At 42.9% G+C, this 21,000-nt stretch overlaps 1 protein-coding gene across 3 annotated transcripts in view; it reads left to right on the top strand.

Moving 5' to 3' along the window:
• Positions 1-2,185: 2,185 nt before the first annotated feature.
• The window catches only part of WAC (WW domain containing adaptor with coiled-coil), a 44,575-nt gene continuing 25,760 nt past the window's right edge, over positions 2,186-21,000 (top strand). For 2 of the 3 annotated variants that reach the window (XM_028751402.2, XM_028751403.2), the window contains exons 1-2: positions 2,777-2,813; positions 4,470-4,665. In XM_028751402.2, coding sequence (XP_028607235.2) covers positions 4,527-4,665 — 139 coding nt within the window. In that variant the 5' untranslated portion in view covers positions 2,777-2,813; positions 4,470-4,526. Of the gene's footprint in view, positions 2,628-2,776; positions 2,814-4,469; positions 4,666-21,000 lie in introns of those variants that run through there. The other variant, XM_028751401.2, reaches the window with a different exon arrangement.

Here is a 21,000-nt window from a genome sequence, read left to right as displayed (position 1 = left end):
TACTAGTAGAAGCTCAGCTGTGCTTAACTCCTAAATAAATACACTTAGGGTAATACAGCAAGTCTCCAGGGCACTTTTCTCCCACAATTTCCGGAACGGCTGCCTTAGGATTCTGACCCTGGGGTTGAAAGGAGGGGAGTGAGAAATAGGCCAGCTACTAGAACTTTTCTGTCTGGAGGGCTCAGGCGTCTCACCTTCGAGGGAGAGCCCCCTTCCTGTGCAACCCACAAGAGAGTAGTCCCCAAACTCATCCAATCTCAGCCTGCAAACAGGGACTCTACTACTTTTGATTTTGTTGCTAGACTATCCTCCAGTACAGGCGCCTGCGCAGGAGTAAGTTTGGCTTTTGAAAGCGCAGCTTTTCAAGTGCCCTTGAGGGAGAAGATCCCTACTCTTTCCTGCACACCCATAAAGGGGAAAGGGAGCTTCGCGCTGGCTGCACAGTGGTACCTCGGGTTACATACGCTTCAGGTTACAGACTCCGCTAACCCAGAAATTGTGCTTCAGGTTAAGAACATTGCTTCAGGATGAGAACAGAAATCGTGCTCTCGCAGCGCGGCTGCAGCGGGAGGCCCTATTAGCTAAAGTGGTGCTTCAGGTTAAGTACAGTTTCAGGTTAAGTACAGACCTCCGGAACGAATTAAGTACTTAACCCGAGGTACCACTGTATTCTCTCTCCCCTCAAAACCTTCCGCTAAAGCTGCAAAAGAAAAGCAAGCAGCTGCGGCGCCCAGCCACCAGTTGGCGGAGATGCCTCCCCGGCAACCCGCCCTCCTTGCTTCGCCTCCGCGCTGCGGGCAGCTGTTTTCCCCCGGACCCAGAATAGACCAGCGGCCGCCCACGTGCCTCCCAGAATAGCTCGGTTGTCACCCTCCTTCCTCGCTGGGAATGAGGCGCCGAGAGGGGGCGGGGCCCGCAGCAGCCACTGGGCACCTCGGCGCGGACACAGGGAAGCGAACACCTCCGCGGCTGCGCACTGCGAGCGTTGAGGCCGCGGCGGCCCTTACTTCTTCCCCTCCCGCAAGCAAACGCCCCGGCGGGTTGATGCGGCGTCAGCCCCGCCCAAGTCAAGCGTTAGTTGTTTGGAAGCAAAGGCGCCTCTTGCTCAATAAGCCCGCCCGGGACTGTAGCTTCTGCAAAGGCTCGCTCGGAAATCTGTGCCCCGCTTCAGCTCGGTGGAGCTTGGAGTAAATCCCATTTAGGTCCATAGGCGCTCACTCTCGGGCAAGCGGGATGGGATCGCGCCTTAAGTGCCCACAGAGGGCTCTGGGCGAAGCGTGTCTACCTAGTTACCTGGGAACACGCATACCTGAACACGTTTTACTCCTGGATAGGCATGCAAATAGGACGTTTTCGTGTCCCCACCCCAGAAGGCTTTCCTTGGAGATTCAAACTGTTGTACAAACTACACACAGTGCAGAAATGGTTCTGGTGACGTTTTGTTTTAAATTACAGGGGCTTGGACTAGATGACCCCCGGGCTTCTTCCAACTCTATAATTCTACGAAAGTCCCATTCATAGCTACATTTTTCTAGTTCTCCATCCTCACCTCCGGTAACGCCCACTAAATAACTCCGGTAACTTCGGCTTCGTCGGGGATGGAACAAAACGCGTTTCTGTTATCCCAGCAGAGAACGTCGTTCAGCCGAAACAGGAACCAAAGAAAAACTCCAAGCCACCTAGCTTGAATTTATCCACCACTTTCCGAGCGTATTTCCGGAGCTCATTCTCGGAGGATTAAGATGGGGGGGAGCTACGGGAATAACCGATTGTGGCGGCGTTTCTCCTTCCCCTTGCGGAAATAGTCGAAGTGGAGATAGCAATCCGTGACGGAGACAGCCGGTGCCGCCCGAATGCGAGGGCTGCAGGCTGCACAGAGACTACCGATGTTTTCCGAAACTGCAGCGACCGAACAGAGAGCGAAGGGAGGCTAAAAAAAACCAAACGACCCAAGGGGGGGCTTGTGGGAGCCTGACGGAAATGACCGATGTTTCCCGAAGGAACTCGCCTTAGCATCCGGAAGGGAGGAGGCGGGGCATAGTCTTAAGAAAGAGGGTGGGTTCAAAAAAGAAAAAAAGGACTGGATGGAATGGGAGGAGCTTTGGCGGAAAGAGCCGATATCAGCCGACGTTAAGCGAAGGCGGCGGCGTCCGAGTTTCCCGGATGTAGTCGGACGGCGGTAGTGTTGGGAGCTGGAGCTGTAGCTGAAGGGAGGGGGGAGGAGGTGTTGGCGGCGGCGGCGGCGGAGGGCGAGCGAGCGAGCGAGCGAAGGCGGCCAGTGGCAGCAGCGGAGGGGACGCGGCCGCCTTGTGCCTCCCGCGCCCGGCTGTGCGCGTGTGTCCGTCCTGTGGGGGCGCCTCTCCTTCTCGCTGGTGCGGAGAGGAGGAGATGGGCCCGTGAGCGCTGCTTCCCCTCACAGCCGAGCTGCCTGAGCCGCCCCTCCTCCGCCTCCTCCTCCCTCCCTCCCCCTCCTCCTCTTCCCTGTCCCCGGTCGGAGCGCTGCCTCCCCCTCCCCCCTCGGCGGCGCCCGTGGCCCGGCCGCGCCCTCCTGGTCCCCTCAGTCTCTCACACACAGGCCGGGCATTGATGGTAATGTATGCGAGGAATAAGCAAAGACTCAATGATGGGTAAATAACCCCCTTTCTCGTTCCGCCCTCCTCCCGTCTTACTCTCTCTCTTCTCTCTCTCTTTTTCCTACCCCCCCCCCCCACCCTCAATACCAACGGCCAGTAACGGTCGCTCGCTAACGTAACGTCTTTTTCTCCTCTCTTTCCAGCTGTCACGACCGCAAGGGGGACTCGCAGCCCTACCAGGTACCGACTTCTTCGCCCGCCGCAGCCCCACACACCGATAGGCCCCTGCGGCGGCGGCGGCAGTAACTGGAGTGTGGGAGGGCGAGCGAAACTACTCGAGCGCAGGCCTCGGCCGCCGCTGCAGGCCGCGGGGGAGGGGAGCCAACCGCTTCCCTTCGCTCTGCTCCGCGCGCGGCGGGCCGGGAAGGGGCAAGGGGGCGGCGGCGACTCTGGCTCTTGCTTGCTCTCTTACCCCCGCGACCGCGAGGGCTTGAGCGCGAGCTGAGGCGGCGAGAGGCGCTTGGCGGCGGGGCAAGGAAGCGAGAGGCCTAGGCCCGATGCGGGCCGCAGGAGGCGGAGGGCGGCATTGTTTTTTCTTTTTTCCCTCCCCCCCCCCCGAGCGAAACCCATGGGATGGCGGTAAGCGGCCGGAACCCGAGTCCGAAAAGGCTTCCCGAGTGCCGCTGACCGTCTTCCCTTGCCGTAGGAGACGAGATAGGAGCCGGGATAGGTTCTAGGCCTTGGGCTTGTAGTAAAGCCCGAAGGGAATTCTAGTTCCTCAAACCCTTTCTGTCAACTGAGAAAACTTTAAATTGGGACCATGTTGAAGGTACCCCTGAAGAAATTTGGGAAATGGCCGGAGTGAAGTTGGGGGGGACGGGACATTTGAGGCTTTCCCTTTGTCATCTCCCCAGTGTTAAAAGGATAGGGAGGGCTGGAGGTGTAAATACGGTCATTTACAGGGGATTATTTGACCACTACACTTACATACCTGAGTGATCAGATGAAAGAGGCAGCTTTGACAACTGGAGGCTGCAGTCAGTGACAGCACATCTAATGTAAACATTCATCACACAGCCTTGTGAAAAGGGGCAGATGGAGAGAGGTTCTGGACAAGGCCCTGTTGTGCTTAGTATAATACAAGGTGGTGTGGATGCTACAAAGCTGCACATTCCACTCGTACTACTACAAAATCTATCAAGCCCTTTGATTCTTTTGCCAGAAATCTCCCCGTAACAATTAATCTCAGTTCATAGATGAGTGGTACCACTGGTTAACATTGACTATTTGGTTAGATTGTGTGGGATATATTTTTAAGGGGGGAAATGGAGAGGATGTGTTATTGAAACTGGTATCAAATGCCTTAAATATTTTTCAGTGTCACCTGTATATGGTAAAAGGTATTCTCCATTTAGTAAATATATAAAAACATCCTGCATCCTGCAGATGAAATAATTCTGTTGGACTGTGTGCATAGTCCAAGGTGTTTCAGCCAAGGTGGTACTTAAGACTTATTTGAGAATAGTCTCCCATTAAACACAATGAAATATACATAGTTATGATGTAGCACATCAAAAAGAAGCTTGACTTGGTTGAACATAGGCATCGTGTTAATTGTACTACTCTGAATAAATCCCAATACTGTATTGGAAATAGAATGTTTGTAATAAATTGGAATTAGGGTTGAAAAACCCAGAATTACTTGATATTAAGTTTGTAAAATGACATAGCACTAGTTAGGATCTAGACAATTGTGAAACTAGTTCCATGACTTAAGAGGATTTCTAGGCTTGATTTATTTTGGACAGCAGCTTCTCCATGCTGCATGGCAAACTGTTTTTAAAAAAGATATTTCAAAACACAGCTTGAGAAATCTGTACTTGTTATTTCTTTCAGGCTCTTAAATACTCATCAAAGAGTCACCCCAGTGGTGGTGATCACCGGCATGACAAGATGCGAGACACCACAGACCCTTCACCACCAAATAAAATGTTGCGGCGATCTGATAGCCCTGAAAACAAGTATGGTGACAACACTGGACACAGTAAAGCTAAAAGCATGCATACTCACAGAGTTAGAGAAAGGGATGGTGGTGAGTTAAACTTTAACTGATTTGTATTCAAAATACTGCTAGTAATTGAAATAAATCTTGCACCAAAACAAAGCACATTCATTGAGGTGAAGAATTTACCTCACCATTGTTTCAGTTCATTCACAACACTGCCACAGGTTCCTTATCCCTGTGTTAGGGGGCTTTAGACCTGGCTGCTTTTGTTGTCTAGTCAGGACGGCTTCATAAACCTGGGCTTTTTGTAGAAACTGCCCTCCAGTGCAATCTAGCATGGTGGCGTTTGAAGGAAATGATACTGTGTCTTTTGGTAGGCAGGCCTTCATGTGCCTGATATAAAATTTGTTCTTCCCGTTAAGTACAGTTTACAAGAGAGACAGTGTAGTGTAATGTCCCTGTACTGGAGGTATCTGGCTTCAGATACCCTTACTCAAGCTTAAAGCTTGCTGGATGATCTTGGGAAGCTACACATCTCACTCAGCCAAACCTTGCATTCAGGGAAATTATGAAGATAATGGGGTTTACCATAAATACTCTGAAAAGAGCTATATGTTGAAAGATAGGGATACAAATGTTATGAATAAAATAAAGTGAACAATTAGTGAAGTAAATATATAAAACAAATTCTTAATGCAGTGAGTTAACACAGTTCTTGTGTCTTGGTTTTATTAAACAAAATTTATATACCATGTTATTGTAATAAAACCTATTACATGGTTATTTGAGATTTGTAAGAATAGAAATAACAGTAATTCCATGAAGCATTTTCTTTAATGCTAAGGCTATTACAAATCAGCATTTAAGTTTCTTGGGACAGTGAGGAGGTTTTTGTTTTTGACAAATTATCATGTTCGCCACTGCACTTTGAAGGTTGTAATTGACAGCCCAAATCCTGTTCTTATCTATAGCTGTTGTGATGAAGGGACAACTACAGTGCCATCTTGCATGAAGGGTAACTACATCTCAAGAAGTCTGATTCTAAAAAGAGAAAGTCTTATTCCAGTACTCCACTGGAGATTCTCACTAATGCTGGATGAATGGGGCTGCTTCTGAAACTGTATGGGATTGTGTATGTCCCATGTCCCCACCTTCTCCTTGCCCCTTGCTCCCTGTTCCCGAGGTTTTCATGTGATGTTCATGGGTAGTGTTAGGACTTTCCTCCAGTACTGGAATAGCATTGATGAAGCTGCTGATCTGGTAAAGGCAGCATCTGCCTACAGGCCTGTGATGCTTTTCTGCCACACTATAGTAGAGTAATGGGCCTTTAGTAGTTTTTACTACAGGTGTGCAACTGCCACAAAATTCAACTTGTATCTGTAGCTTTGAGAAGTCGCCAATTCTGTTACTCAGAACTAAATTGGATATGATAAAAAATCAAGCTCTCTTTTCTTTCTGTTAACTATTATGGGGAATCAAAAAATGTCCATAACCACCTCCCCCTTCACAGAAGTGGATGGGGTTTTCAGGCACAGCAGCCCCTCCAGAGTGGATTTTTTGTATTTTTTAATGCATTTTTACAACTTATAAATACATCATACAATATTCATCATTCTCTTGTCCTTGGACTTCCCAGTCCATCTCTCCATGGCATTCTAGGTAGTCTTTTGTCGGCTGCATAATCTATTATTCCACCCAATTTCGTCTCAAATCTTCCTTTATTTAATGTTATCTGCTGCTCATATGTTCATTCCTACTTGTAGGCTGAATTGACTATTATACCCTCTAAGATACTCTCTAAAACACTTTGAAGAGTGGATTAAGCCTTCCAATTTAGAGGCAGATGCATCCGGGAATTTTAAAAGTTTGTTAAAAGAAAAAAATCCTGTTATTTTCTGCCAGGTGTGGTTGCAATTTGCAGGCATGCTCCCCACTTTGGTGGGGGTGAAATTGCCAAATTTCAGCTGCAGTAATTCCCCTTCAAAGCCATGATTTTTACTATTTTGGGGTGGTTGTGGTAGGAATCATAACATGGTAGCTGTGGAGGAGAAACACCCCCAGGAAAGACTGGAGTGGGTAAAATATCACCCTGAAAGGATTTTATTACACCTAGGGTCATTGGTAGATTTGGGGTGGGCTTCTGCCCCCATCAATGATTTTTTGGGATATAGCCTTTTCTTTTTGTGACATATCACCATTGACTTGCATAGAGAAGGGGTGTTGGCATTGGGGGGGAAATAGCATAGGTTAAAATAAACAGCATAGATTGAAATGAGCAGCAATTTTTAATGTTTTCTTGAACATTTCCCCCCCAAATTGATGTGCTCTGGAAAATAATTAATTGTGATTAAAATCTAGACCTCTTCATCAAATTGAAAGATTCTCCTTGCCCTCCTGCTCCCTCCCCATCTGAGCTTAGTGTTTCTCTAGTCAGCTTGGCTTTACAGTGGTACCTCTAGTTATGAACTTAATTCGTTCCAGAGGTCCATTCTTAACCTGAAACTGTTCTTAACTAGAGGCATGCTTTTGCTAATGGGGCCTCTTGCTGCTGCTGCTGCGCCACTGGCACACGAGTTCCATTCTCATCCTAGGGCAAAGTTCTCAACTCGAGGTAACTTCCAGGTTAGCGGAGTTTGTAACCTGAAGCGTTTGTAACTCGAGGTACCGCTGCACTTAAAATAATAATAATAATAACAACAACATGCACTTTAAAAATGCAGTGCTTTAAGGGCAACTGAGTCCACAAAGTGAGTTGAGACTTTAGGGAGTCCGTCATCTGACTCAAAGTGCCTTAACAGTGCAATTTGACTTGGGACTATGAAAAGCTCACACAAATCACCCCTTTTTGACTCATAATTTTGGAGGTACACAGAGATGATGCACATCTCCAGTATTTACCTTTTAAATGCACCTGTGTCACGGATCCATGCTTCAAGGTATTAGATGTTTAGACTTGCATGGATTCTTCATTCACAATATCAGTGACTTGTTCATCTTTGGTTAGAAAATAGGGGTATCAGTATTAAAATATAAGGTAATGTGTTATATTTGCCAATATCTTAGTACCGTACGTCAAGAATGTTTTTGTGGGGTGCTTCATTTTTAAAGGATGGTATGTAATTGTGACCTTACTAGCATCAGTAGAATGGGGAGGGAGACAATTTTTAGGGAGTTGAGTAACTCTCTGGAGCAAATTTAGGAGGATCACCAAAAATTACTTCCCTCCCTGTTCTGCCGATGGATCCCTTCAATCAGTGGGCAGTCACCATTGTATATAGTACCACCGTGGGAATCATCTTGCTCCCATAGTCCATGTAGAAATTAATACAGATCATCTTGACCAATTTGCTTGGAAGTAAACTCAAAGGTAGTAAATGTGTGCTTGTCATTTTAAAATAGTAGAATAAATTTAATCTTGGGGGTATTCAGCCTTTCCAGAAAATATTGTGAGGCCTAAACTTCAGTTGCTTACAATTCAAAGGGCTTGCTCTTAATGTTGAACCCCATTTTGAAACGAGATACTGGTATGATCACTTTGTACCTGGAGCAGGGGCATGTCTTTCTTTTAAATGCCTTTCCTTGGCTAGAACTTGGAAGGAACGTACTGTACTGGGTAGGTGGGTATAAACTTGAAAATATGAAAATTGGGGGAAGGTAGCAGAAGCTGTTAGGTTGAACAGCCACTCCAGAAGTATATCGATCCATTTGGTTGTGCAGTAGTACCCAAGTGGGCTCTTGCATGTTTCTTCGTTGACAGGAATGAGTGTGAAGCTTTGTATGTGACCATGTTGGGTGTAAAAAAGCAGGACTTTGATGTTACTGCCTCTTGGAGACCTTTGTGGGGTCCCTGAAAGTTCTGTGTGATATAAAAACCACAAGAGACACTAATTGAATGCCTGATCATGGGGCGGTTTCCTAGTGGATTAGCTTTCTGATGATGATGATGATAATAATTATTTAATTTGTTTGTCTGTCTGCTTGCTTACCACCCACCTGACCGGGTTACCCCAGCCACTCTGCAGCTTCCAACAAATTACAACACACTTAGACATTAAACATTAAAAACTTCCCTATACATGTACAGTGCTACCTTCAGATGTCTTCTAAAAGTAAGATAGTTGTTTATTTCCTTGGCATCTTATGGGAGGGTGTTCCCCAGGGCTGGTGCGACTATTGAGAAGGCCCTCTTCCTGGTTCCCTGTTAACTCATTTTTTGTAGTGAGGGAACTGCCAGAAGGCCCTCGGAGCTGAATCTCAGTGTCCAGGCTGAATGCTAGATTTAATTTTCATAATTCCTAACACAATTTATTTAGAACAGAATGGTAGGTATAATAGTAGGCAGGAAAGTTTGATAAATCTGGAGGTCATCCTTTGAAATGTTAAGTTGTTTAACATGGCTGTTCTGATCTTCATTTGCACTTTAATGAATTAAGTCTAATTTTATATCCATTGAACTTGTTAGAACTTATTTGTAAGAGTAGACATGTTTAGGATTTAGCTGTCAGACATTTTTCGATTTTGGCTTTAGTTGAATTAATTTTTAAAATGGATTATATAAACATATAAAGAAAAATATATTGTCTTCAGTTAACTCCATCCTTTAAAAATTATTGAAAACTAAATATCAAGTATTAATAAAATTATAAAACAGAGACAAATGTAATCTTCATAAAGTCATATTGACATAATTGCCAATAAGCACAGACCAAACAAAATAGACAAAATTAACACTTGTTGGGCTATTTGTATTTTTATTATTCTGCCAGGAAAATAGATGTAGCATTTGCTTTCTGTAAATCAGGTAAGTTAATTCTGCTGGGCAAATTTAGTTTTGTAGCTATTGTCACTTAGTGACTAAAAAGTTTGAATCATAGAGATTGCCCTTCTGTAAGCTAAACTTTTAGAATTAGAGAGTTCTCAAACTCAAGATTCAGTTTATGACACAGCTAATATTCTCAGCCTAGCTTCCCTCCCCCTCTTACTGCACAAATTATTAATGTGGAAATATTAAGCCTCAGTGCCTTTTTGTGCCATTAAACTTAACATTTTTGCTTAATCTTGGAAAATGATGTAGACCTCTTGAAAATCTTTATAATTTGTACCAAGGCAAGATTCCAGGTTCAAGTTATCTGTACAGTGGTATCTCAGGTTACAGGCGCTTCAGGTTACAGACTCCGCTAACCCAGAAATAGTACCTCGGGTTAAGAACTTTGCTTCAGGATGAGAACAGAAATCGTGCTCCCTCGGCGCGGCGGCAGCGGGAGGCCCCATTAGCTAAAGTGGTGCTTCAGGTTAAGAACAGATTCAGGTTAAGAACGGACCTCCGGAATGAATTAAATTCTTAACCTGAGGTACCACTGTATATGCATGGGAAATTTAGGACTCCTTTCAAGCAGCAGCCATCCATACACATAAAAAGCCTCTAACAAAGTTCAGAGGCCCATCCTAGAGCCACAGCCCAAAATGTATGGAGGGCTGTTATTTGAATGTGGTTTTGACCCTCACCCCAATGCAAGAGCAGAAGCAGTTTATGCTCATGCCATGTTTGGTTTTTAATCTTATGTTTTAAAACTCTTATCATTTATATTAAAATGATGCGTAGCTGTTGAATATCGTAAAGGGGTGTGTGTGTGTGTATTGATCCATGAGTAAAAACAAGCTTCTATGTGCAAACCTTGTATCTGGCAGGCACATGTGTTGGATACAGTGCTGTTGCACTAACTAATAATTGTTACTGGTCCATCAAATATGATGGTGACTGATCACTTGTTTAGAGAGAAAAGCAGTGAAAGAGCACTTGTTTAGAGAGAAGCATTCTGGTGATGAGTACTTTTAGAGTGGCTGCTGCTAATCACATTTTAGGTCATATAGGCAAGTACAGCAGTGGATATAGCTGCACATTCTTCAAGGTTTTTGGATCAGCAGCAATATTTTCTTCTCCAGTGCAAAAAGAGTATGAGTATTAAATATACTTAAGGACAATTTCAAATAATATCCCTTACAAAGCATTCCCTAAAAGAAGAGCTGCCAATTTGTTGCTTTGGCAAAACATTGATCTGTGCCATTTTTTCCCCAACTCCAGAAGGTTATACAAGATAGAAGTAGGGATGTATTGCTTTTCTATAAAATTAAAATAGACAGCTTCCAGAGATTAAACATGTAATATAGTAAAAACTATTATAATGTCCAAACCATCATTAAACCTACCAGTTATTAAACACACAGAGAGATCAATATGTATAAAATAGGAATCTAGTGAGGATGTTTACAGGCTTGATCCCGAAGAAGTCACATATTATAAAAGGTGTTCCCTAAGCTTTCCTGGACCATCTCGTGTGGATTTTAAGGCTCAAAACCAAATTGAAATTCAACTAATTGGCTTCCAGGACTGTCTCCATATGTTTAAAGTAATAGGATCATAGTAGACTGTAACTGTATAAAAACTGTGTGTTTATTTTGCTTAGTCTTGGTAGTAAAAAGTTCGTAGACAAAGTTGGTTTGTCTGACGTTTCTGAAAATGAAGATGGTTGGTTTGATTTTAATTAAGTTTGCCATCTCATAGTTCTTTAATTACTCGTAGTAAAATCACTTCTATATATGTTGGAAATGGTTCAATGAAATCTCATCTGTATCTGGTAAAAAATGGCCTCAATTTCCAAAACTTCTTTCACTTATTATTCAACTAATCCAGTGTATTACTATGCCTAGCAGATTTGCAGAGTGGTTCCATTGCAGTTCTGTTTTTTTCTCAGTATTTCATATAGCATATAGCTGCCATTTTGCAATGATCTATAATGTGCATCTCAATATAATGGAGAACATATTTGACTTACAATAAAAAGGACATAATATTCTTTGTCCTGCAAGTGGACATCTAGACCCTTTCCAAAAACTTTGACCCATCCCAGTGCAAGAGCAGAAGCATTTTGTGCTCTACTACAGAAGTGGTCTTGAAATTATCCTTTTCTGAAATGTTTTTCCCCCCAAAATTTTTATTGATTTTCACTAACTCTTTCTGAATTGTTATATTGAAGAATAACTTAAAAACAGACAAGGCTTGCCTGTGCAATCAAAACTTCTGCTTATAAAAATACTTGTGTCTAGCACTTGAGTTGCTGAACAGCTGTAGAGTAGAGTGTGTATTATTTTAATTAAACACAGGGAAGACAGGATGCTGGTGATCATGGGTTCCTGCAGTGTCAGAATATGCAGCTTGTTCTGAGCAGAGTTGTGGTCCCTCTGAAGCAGCTCATGTACAAATTTGGGAAACTGCAGCTAATCCAGAATGCGGCAGCAATACTGATAACTGGGAGTGGCCACCAAGACCGTATCACACTGCTCCTGAAAGACCTAGATTGGCTCCCAGTACGTTTCTGAGAACAATTTAAAGTGTTGGTGGTTGTTGTTGTTTACTCGTTTAGTCGTGTCCGACTCTTCGTGACCCCGTGGACCAGAGCACGCCAGGCACTTCTGTCTTCCACTACCTCCCGCAGTTTGGTCAAACTCATGCTGGTAGCTTCGAGAACACTATCCAACCATCTCGTCCTCTGCCGTCCCCTTCTCCTTGTGCCCTCCATCTTTCCCAACATCAGGGTTTTTTTTCCAGGGAATCTTCTCTTCTCATGAGGTGGCCAAAGTATTGGAGCCTCAGCTTCACGATCTGTCCTTCCAGTGAGCACTCAGGGCTGATTTCCTTAAGAATGGATAGGTTTGATCTTCTTGCAGTCCATGGGACTCTCAAGAGTCTCCTCCAGCACCATAATTCAAAAGCATCAATTCTTCGGCGATCAGCCTTCTTTATGGTCCAGAGTGTTGGTACTGACCTTTAAAGCCCTAAACGGCCTCAGCCTACTATACGTGAAGGAGCATCTCCATCCCCACCCTTCAGCCCGGACACTGAAGTCCAGCTCTGAGGGCCTTCTGGCGGTTCCCTCCCTGCGAGGTTGCAGGGAACCAGGCAGAGGGCCTTCTTGGTAGTGGCGCCCGTCCTGTGGAATGCCCTTCCATCAGATGTCAAGGAAATAAACAACTGTCTGACTTTTAGAAGACATCTGAAGGCAGCCCTGTTTAGGGAGGTTTTTAATGTTTGATATTTTATTATGCTTTTAATTGTGTTGGGAACCGCGGTTTTAGGTGCACCTAATCTGCATAGGATTGGATTGCTAGCACTGCCAGGTGATGGAGGCTGTTAGCAATGTGTGCATTTGTGTTGGGTCAGGAGGGAGCTGTACGCTGCTCTTAGTAGACAGAAGCAGTTAGTAGCCCATACATTGAATCTAGGGTGAAGGAGGGGATACCAGACATTTTAACTGGACAGCAAGAGACAGGCCCTCAAAACAGTTGTTTTGCACATAATGTAAAGTGCTACATAAACTAGCAGAAGCAAAATGCAAGCTCACAAATTCACCCCTCTTCCAGCATTGCTATGAGAAGGAGATTGGAAGCATCTGTTTCCTGTTTTAAGCTAACTGCACTACATCATGTCTGAACTGGGGAAACACTGATTAAACATGGTTTTGTTACAAATCATAAACCACAGTTTGATTCTGATTTGTTTCAACAAGCCATCATTTAATGTTGTGTCCAAAACATATCATTCATTGTCAACAGCATATTTGGAGGTTGTGCCATTTAGCTGAGCCCTAGCAGTGGCAAAAGAAAGAACCTAAAAACAGACATCTTTCTGTGTTTGGGAGGGAGCTTGTGCAAGAGAAAGGGAATGGCAGTACAGAGGTAGGTATTAAAGAGGACCTGAAACATAGGGGTGTGGTGCAACATTCACCAGCCTAACAGGAGGCATGCCTAAAAACTATACTGTTGGCACCTGTGGCCATCTTCCCATCATTCCATTCAGAAGCATGGGTGTTTGGCCATGGATTGGGGGAATAAAATTAACAAAATATTGGCAGAACATGTTGCTTGCTGTGCCTGTACTAATTTTGCTTAGTTTTGCATTTAAACAAATTAAGTTGTGATTAAAATCCAGATATTGAATAAAGACATTTTAATTGGCTTGGGTTCTATCTCTCCTTTGTGTTGGTTTTCATAAAAATAATACCTGCTGAGTTAGGAGTATACATTAATGTAAATGTGCATAGACATGCAGATTCAACAGTACAATCCTATGCATGTTTACCTTAAAGTAAGTCACACCACGTTGAATGTACTAATTCAAGGTTAATTTGCATGAGAGTGAGCCTTTAATAGTAGAATAGTTGGACATAAACAATAAAGAAATATACAGCTAGACAGATCTACAATTTTTGCTGTCTAAACTGGAATAATTTTTAAAGCAAGGGCCTTGCCTGTTTTAGAAGCTAGAACACAGATGAGCAAAATCTGGAGCTGCAGTTCCTTCCTTTCTTGTGAACTTGATTTAAGTTTAAGCCCCTACCTTCTGCTGATGGCGGTGGGGGCTATTAAGATGGCCTTCCCCATGAGTTTTACGGATCTGGTTGCTTTCTGACATATTTTGGGATTTTCCTAATGTTCTTGGTGCTCTTGGTTAGACCATAGGAAATCATGGTTTGTAGATGCCCTTTTTTGTATTATAAACCCTATTCATCTCGGTATTCTGAGGATTTGAAAGTGAAGAAATAAGCACGTTGTTGGCTAGAGAGCAATTATGGAGAACAGATTAAATCTGTAAGAAACTGATGGCAAATAACATGCTATATCTCTGACACTATTGTGTCTGCTTTATGTTGTCCAGAGGAGTTGTCCTGTGTGGCAAAAGGTCTGTTGCAATCTTGCCAGCAGGGCGAAGAAGTCTGGCTGTGCCAAGTTTGCAATAAACAGTACAAATAATCACACTTTGATTCAGTGGCTTTTTCAGGAGTGGTGGTCCCAAAAGGTTTCTCTGGTTGGTCTTGTTGGGTACTTTTCAGCTTGTGCAACCTGAGTTATTTGGAAAGATGAGAGCTACCACATGCACTCTTGATCCTTAACCTTCCTGGCTTATTAAATCTGTCAGGCAGTTGGTTCAGATAAGATAGTAAATCCTTTATTGTGGGAGGGAGAAGTTCTAATGACCCTGAAGGAGGCTGCAGTGAAAAACCATCTAACACATAATTTACTCCCCTCCACATGCTTTTTCTTCATGTTATCAGAATAATTGTGGTGTGTGTGTCATTTTGTTGCCATTGCTTAGCAGTGATTTGACTCCTAATTGTCTACTTAAGATTGCCAGAAATCTACCAGTAAATTCCTATCTACCTTTGGTCCATCGTGTATTGAATTTTTCTTACCTGGTTAAGGTGATGAACATGTGATGACAATATTGCGCTAGGTTTTCTTGGATGAAACTGATAATTGGGATCCTTTCCAATCTGGTTTCCAGGCTTTGTTTTGGAACTGAAACTGCTTGGTTGCCTTGGTAGTGGTTGTTTACTGGGTGATAAAATGGGGGGGCGGGGAGTTGGCATTCGTCTGTCTGGAGACAATGGAGTGTACCTCCAGGGTTGATGTCAAACCACACAGAAGTGACCTAGGGGCACAAGCCTGGGCAGTGTGTATGGAGGAGGTCCTGGGCTATCCAGAAGACAGAACCCCAGATGTGGTCTAAAGGAATTAAAGCAATAAGCTTGGCACCAGCTTGGCTACAGGGGTTGCTAGGAGGTGGTGTACAAGGTGCAATCCAGCTGTTTTAGGGACTTCACTCCAGATTTGTGTATGATTTATTCCATAGCCTTTTCTTCCAAAGATATCTCACAAAGCAGTAGAGGTTTAGGATCAGAGTTTTCCTTCTCTTGGGTGGACTACCTTCCCAGGTTGACAAGTCCCATCTGCCCCTCACTTCCCTCTGCAGCACTTGCAGAAACCTCCTTCTTGACTGTAGGACCCACTATTGGTCTCATCCGCTCAATCCACTGGAGCCTATCTTTGCATGCAGGGGAAATCCCTAGTTCACCTGGTTTAGCCGGCCTGTTGAAGCAGTTTCCTGGGGTGTGGCCGCTGCCACATGCTGACAGCTTCTAGGAGCCAGAGGTGAGAGTAGAGTGCCAGGTGGGAACCAAAGGTAGACACCCCAGAAGGATGACCTGTTCCCTACAATAGGTATTATCTCTCACTTAATGCCCCATATACCCTTTCCCCAAACCTCTGGGAAGTGTATCCCTGTTAATTCCCTTAGTCCTCTTGGTAGCTTTTGATGCCATCAGCCATTGTATCCTTCTGGGTTATTTCTCCAGGTTAGGAGTGGGGAGCCCTGTTCTGAAGTGTGTGCTCCAGAACATCATGCTGGGAGACTGCTAACATGACCATTGGCCTGTGGGGTGGTATTTCAGCCTGTCTTCCATGTTTTAACATCTACATGAAACAGATGGAAGATGCTTTCTAATCTCAGGGCAGCAGTGGAAATACTGAATTGTAGACAGGCAGCTGTTTTGGCCTAGATGACGGTAAACAAACTGACAATCTGGAGAAGATGAAATAATCATGGATTAGGTATTCTGTCTGTTCTGGAGGTGCTTGCAGTCCCACTGAAGCATCACGTTTGAAGTTTAGGCGTTCTCTTAGGCTCAGATATGTGCTGGATGCTAAGGAGCAGGCAATGACCACGAGTGATCTTTACTGATTCTGTCTTGAATGCAGACTGTGTCATTTCCAGTTGAAATTAGACCTAGTGTCAATCATTCATGCTCTTGTCAGCACCCTGTTGAATTATTATTACAATGCACTCTACATGGAGCTGCCATTGAGTACAGTCTGAAAGCTACTGTTGGTTCACAATGTGGCTGCCCAGATCCTGACAGAGTGCTTGTTTATATTCCTTTCAGGTTCAATTTAAGGTGCTGACTTTGATCTTTTAAAAATCCCTAAATAATGTGGGACCAACTATATTGGGAATCACATTCCTCCATATGAACCTGCTTGGGACTTTAACACCACTTCATAGATTTCCTTTGGTTCTGCTGCTGTCTGAAATAGGTTACATGAGGACCCAGGAAAATGTGGTGTTGGCAAAAAGCCTCACCGCACCCCTTTCAGTGGGCAGTGAAGATTATTTTAAGCAAGTTTTTGTAAGATTCTGACTTTATCAAGTGTTTTGCTGCTATTTTTAAATGCTCTACTGTGGTTTTGCTATAATTTATTGTGGCTGCCAGTGATTATTTTATCTCTGTGTTATGTTTAAGCAGCCTTGTGTGCATGGTTCAGTAATATAAATAATAAGCATTCTGAGAATGTTTTCCTGCCTTGTACATTTATCAGTGAGCCATGGGACCAGTGTTAAGAAGTTGGTGAAATCATCCCATTCATGAATTGGAAGTTATGTTACTGGGTTCTGGTAAGGTGAAATGCTTCAGCAGATGCATGTGAGGCAGAACTTGGTACAGAGTAAGATGGTTGAAAGTAGGAAGTGGTAGCATAATACTAAAATGTCACTTATTTTTCTACTTGACTAGGTGTAGTACTGCTTGGGAAAGAAACTGGGCCACTTGCATTCTTCCATTCTTGTATTTCTTACCTTTATCTAGAAGATGCTTGGCAAAAATATGTAGCCTTTGCTTTACCAAGGGTACCTGTACCAAGCATAACTCTTATATATAATTCAGGGGAATCTTTTTGTTTCCTTGCCTGTTCTCTGTTGAAGTTCCTCCCAACCTTAATCTTTACCCTGCACTTCTTATAAGCATGTATGTACACAGCCAGAGAGAACAAGCCCATGCTGCTGTGAGAAATATACTGTGTTTTCTAAACAACTGTTTACGTGGAGTCTCTCCATCCTGAAGAGAAGCATTACAATTATTTAATTATGCATACATGTATGCATACATACATACATGCATATATACCCCGCCCATCTGGCTGGGTTGTCCCAGCCACTGTAGGCAGCTTCCAACACACATAAAAATAATAATAAAACATCAAACATGAATAGTAACAATCTAATCCAATATAAAAAGTCACAGTAACTTTAAAAAAATCAGTTTATATCAAATAAAGCAATATTCAGTAATCCAATAGAATCCAATAGTAAACAGTAAAATTAAACATCAGCACATAATAATTAAACAGTTTACACCTACCGATTACAATAAAGAATTACTAATCTATAATCATTAAAAAATAACAGCGAATCACAATGCATAAAATACAACAAAACATACAAAACGGTGTAAAATGATCTAATTGAGAAACAAGGACACACAACTTACAAAATTATATTTTAAAAATATCCCTGAACTCCTCTTTTCCCAGCTGCTTCTTCTGCTCTCAAAAGTCATGGTCTGATAGACTTCCAGGGCTGGAGGGTCGGGCAAGGCAGATGGAAAATCCATTGCCTGCAGAAAGTCTCTCTCCTCTCACTCCTATGGTAGTGTAGGAGCTATATTCTCCCTCCCCACCCCCTCAGTATAGAATAGTGTTAAGAGCTCTTGCTGTGCCCTCTTTCCATGTTGGTGTCAACTCTTGGGAAACTGGGTTAGCATTCACGGGGTGAGGTGACATTTATGGTTCATGCAGTTTTGTAAAACTCAGCAGTACAGGAAAACATAGTGCTACTATGGCTCCCACATTTCCAGAGCAATGCAGATTTTGAGCCCTGTAAATGGTGTCTTTACGGCCACTGATAAAACATAGTGGTATCCCTTCACTATTTTTCTACCAAGAGAAAGTTTACTTGTGCAACAGTGACAGAACTGCTGTGATCATCTGTAGGGGATGCTTATTAAGCTAAGTATTAAAATAAGTGCTTTGTTTTAGGTTTGGATTACTAATATACAGTTGACTCGCAACTTCTGTGGGAGTTACTGTCTGTGTATGGCATGTAAAGCTGAAATAACCCTGAATCTGCCCCCACCCAAGCATCCCTACCTTTCTGAAGCTGGCGGTCTGAACAGGCCTTTGCTCTCCATGCAAGGTGGAGAGCTTTTAAACTGTCCGCACATTTGTGCATTTAATATGTGCAATATTAACTGGCCAGCCACCAAGTGTGTAAAGCTGTGATTGTGGAAGTTAAATGCCATGCAGGGTGAAAGTTGGCTATTACATTTGAAGGCTATATTTGGTGAGGTCCAAAACTTTTGGAGAGGATGCTTTTGTTCTTTCTCCTAGTTCTTGGCATTGGCTTACTTTGAGAGAACTCAAGATGCTGCTCTCATTCTTTCAATAGACAGCATTTGTTTTACAGTCATACCTCGGGTTAAATATGCTTCAGGTTGAGCGTTTTCAGGTTCTGCTCCACAACGACCCGGAAGTAACTGAATGCGTTACTTCCGGGTTTCGCCGCTCGCACATACGCAGAAGCTCAAAATAATGTCATGCGCAGAAGTGGCGAATTGCGACACGCACAGATGCGGGGTGCATTCGCTTCAGGATGCAAACAGGGCTCCGGAATGGATCCCGTTCGCATCCAGAGGTACCACTGTATTTATAGCATAAAAGCATTTCTGGATACTACATAAGGTGGTAAAAAATGAAATTAGAAGTTTGGATACCTTAATGCAGGGGTAGGGAACCTCTGGCCTATGGGCCTCATTAGGCCTACCAGGTTTTTCTGTTTCACCTGCAAGGTCATTTTGGCCAAGCCATGCCTGTTTGCCCTGTACCTGATGTCACATTTTAGGAAATGTATGCTTACAATACAAACACTATTTACTGAAATAATGAAAAATTGTAGTGTACATGTGATAGGCATTCAAAATTAGAAAACATAAGCTATATGAGGTATGTTCATTCGCTTTTTTTTTCAGTTTTGTTAATGTTTCATCAATTATAAATGTCTTACTGATTTGTTAAACATATAATATGACTTATGCTGTAATTGTGATGTTTTGCTTATTTTTTTGGTTGCTGGTTTGTTAAATAGTATAATACAAATTGCAATTGTTTTACTGATAATTTGTTAATTATATGATTTATGCTGTAATTGTGATGTTCTAGGAAGTTACTGTTACTTACTTTTTCTAAGCCGCTTTGGGATTCATTTGAATGGAAAGTGGCATAGAAATACAATGAATCAGCAATCAAATCAGGTGTGCAGCAAGTAACAGTCTGGCTCAGCCAAAATGAGATTTGAAGACACTGCTGATCAGAGGTGCTTGCTGATTGTCTGGTCTTGAGGAGAGCTTTGCAAGACTTGATAGTCTGCTGATCGTTGGGTCTTGTGAAGCCCTTTGCACTACACTGAGATTGAATTGATTATTTGGTAGGCCTGTCATATAACTGGGTTCTTTATATTGGTGATTACAAGACTAATTAAGTTATTTGATTAAAAAATACCGCTATAAGTATGTGATGAAAGTTGTGTAGGAACACAGAAAATAAGATGCAAGCAAATATGGTTGACTTGTATTCAGTTAATGCAGCAGAGTTGAGAAATGATAGTGCTTCTGTAGTGTTTTTGTTTTGATGACTCAGCACTTGCTTCAGTAACAGTGTGTTGCAATGTTGTTTAGCAATTAGCAGGTTTAATATTCAGCATTTCCAGTAATTATTGGAGAAGAACTATAAAAGCTACCTACCTGAAATTCATTTTTATAACTTCTGTTTTTGAACATGATACCTTCACATTTTAAAAATACTAGTCTGTTTAGACATGCTTACAAATAATAAAGAAAAACTGGTAGTCTTGAAAATGTGGCTTGAACAGATCACCTGACTTGGCTCTGACCTAGAAGCCTCACCAAAAGCTTCTACTAACTCTTGTGTCTTTTTCTTGGCATCAGTGGGAACAACGCTAGTTAATACAACGTTGTGCTCTCTGGACTTTTATCTAGTGGTTGCTATGTTTCATAAAACTCTTTATATACCTTCTGTACAAAAGCAGGCACATTTACCTTTTTACTTCTGTACTATTTTTAATGATTTTCCAGGTTTTATCATTTACGTGTTCTGCTCTGATATTTTATGGGATTGCAATACTAAACCTATAGAAGTGTTTATAGAAATCAGCTTAAAGTAATTTAAGACTGAAATCATTTGCACACTTACAAGTTAGCTTGTGCAACACAGTTGGGTTTACTTATGCACGGTGTTCTGCTGTGCATCATGTCTTCATATGAAGATGCTTCAGAACACATTTAACCATTTGAAGAAGCCTTTATTCAGATCTTTACTGTTGAAAGAAAAAGAAATATTGCACTTAAAATGACTGACATTTTATTACAGTGGAACCTCGGGTTACCTACCATCCTCCTTATGAATGCTTCGGGTAACGAGCTCCGCTAACCTGGAAGTAGATGCTCCTGGTTGCGAACTTTGCCCCAGGATGCGAGCAGAAGTCGTGCGGCGGCAGCGGCAGGCCCCATTAGTGAAAGTGTGCATCATGTTAAGAACAGTTTCAGGTTAAGAACAGACCTCTGGAACGAATTAAATTCGTAACCGGGGGTACCGCTGTATAGCATCTGTGTTGAAAGTTTAAATTAAGCAAAACATTTTCAACATTAGTTATTTGAGTTGTTAGTGATGAAGTTTGATACT

Source organism: Podarcis muralis, chromosome 12, assembly GCF_964188315.1.
Source record: "Podarcis muralis chromosome 12, rPodMur119.hap1.1, whole genome shotgun sequence".
Lineage (NCBI taxonomy): Eukaryota > Metazoa > Chordata > Lepidosauria > Squamata > Lacertidae > Podarcis > Podarcis muralis.
Note: the sequence above shows the minus strand (reverse complement) of the source record. Positions and strands in the feature narration are given on the sequence as shown.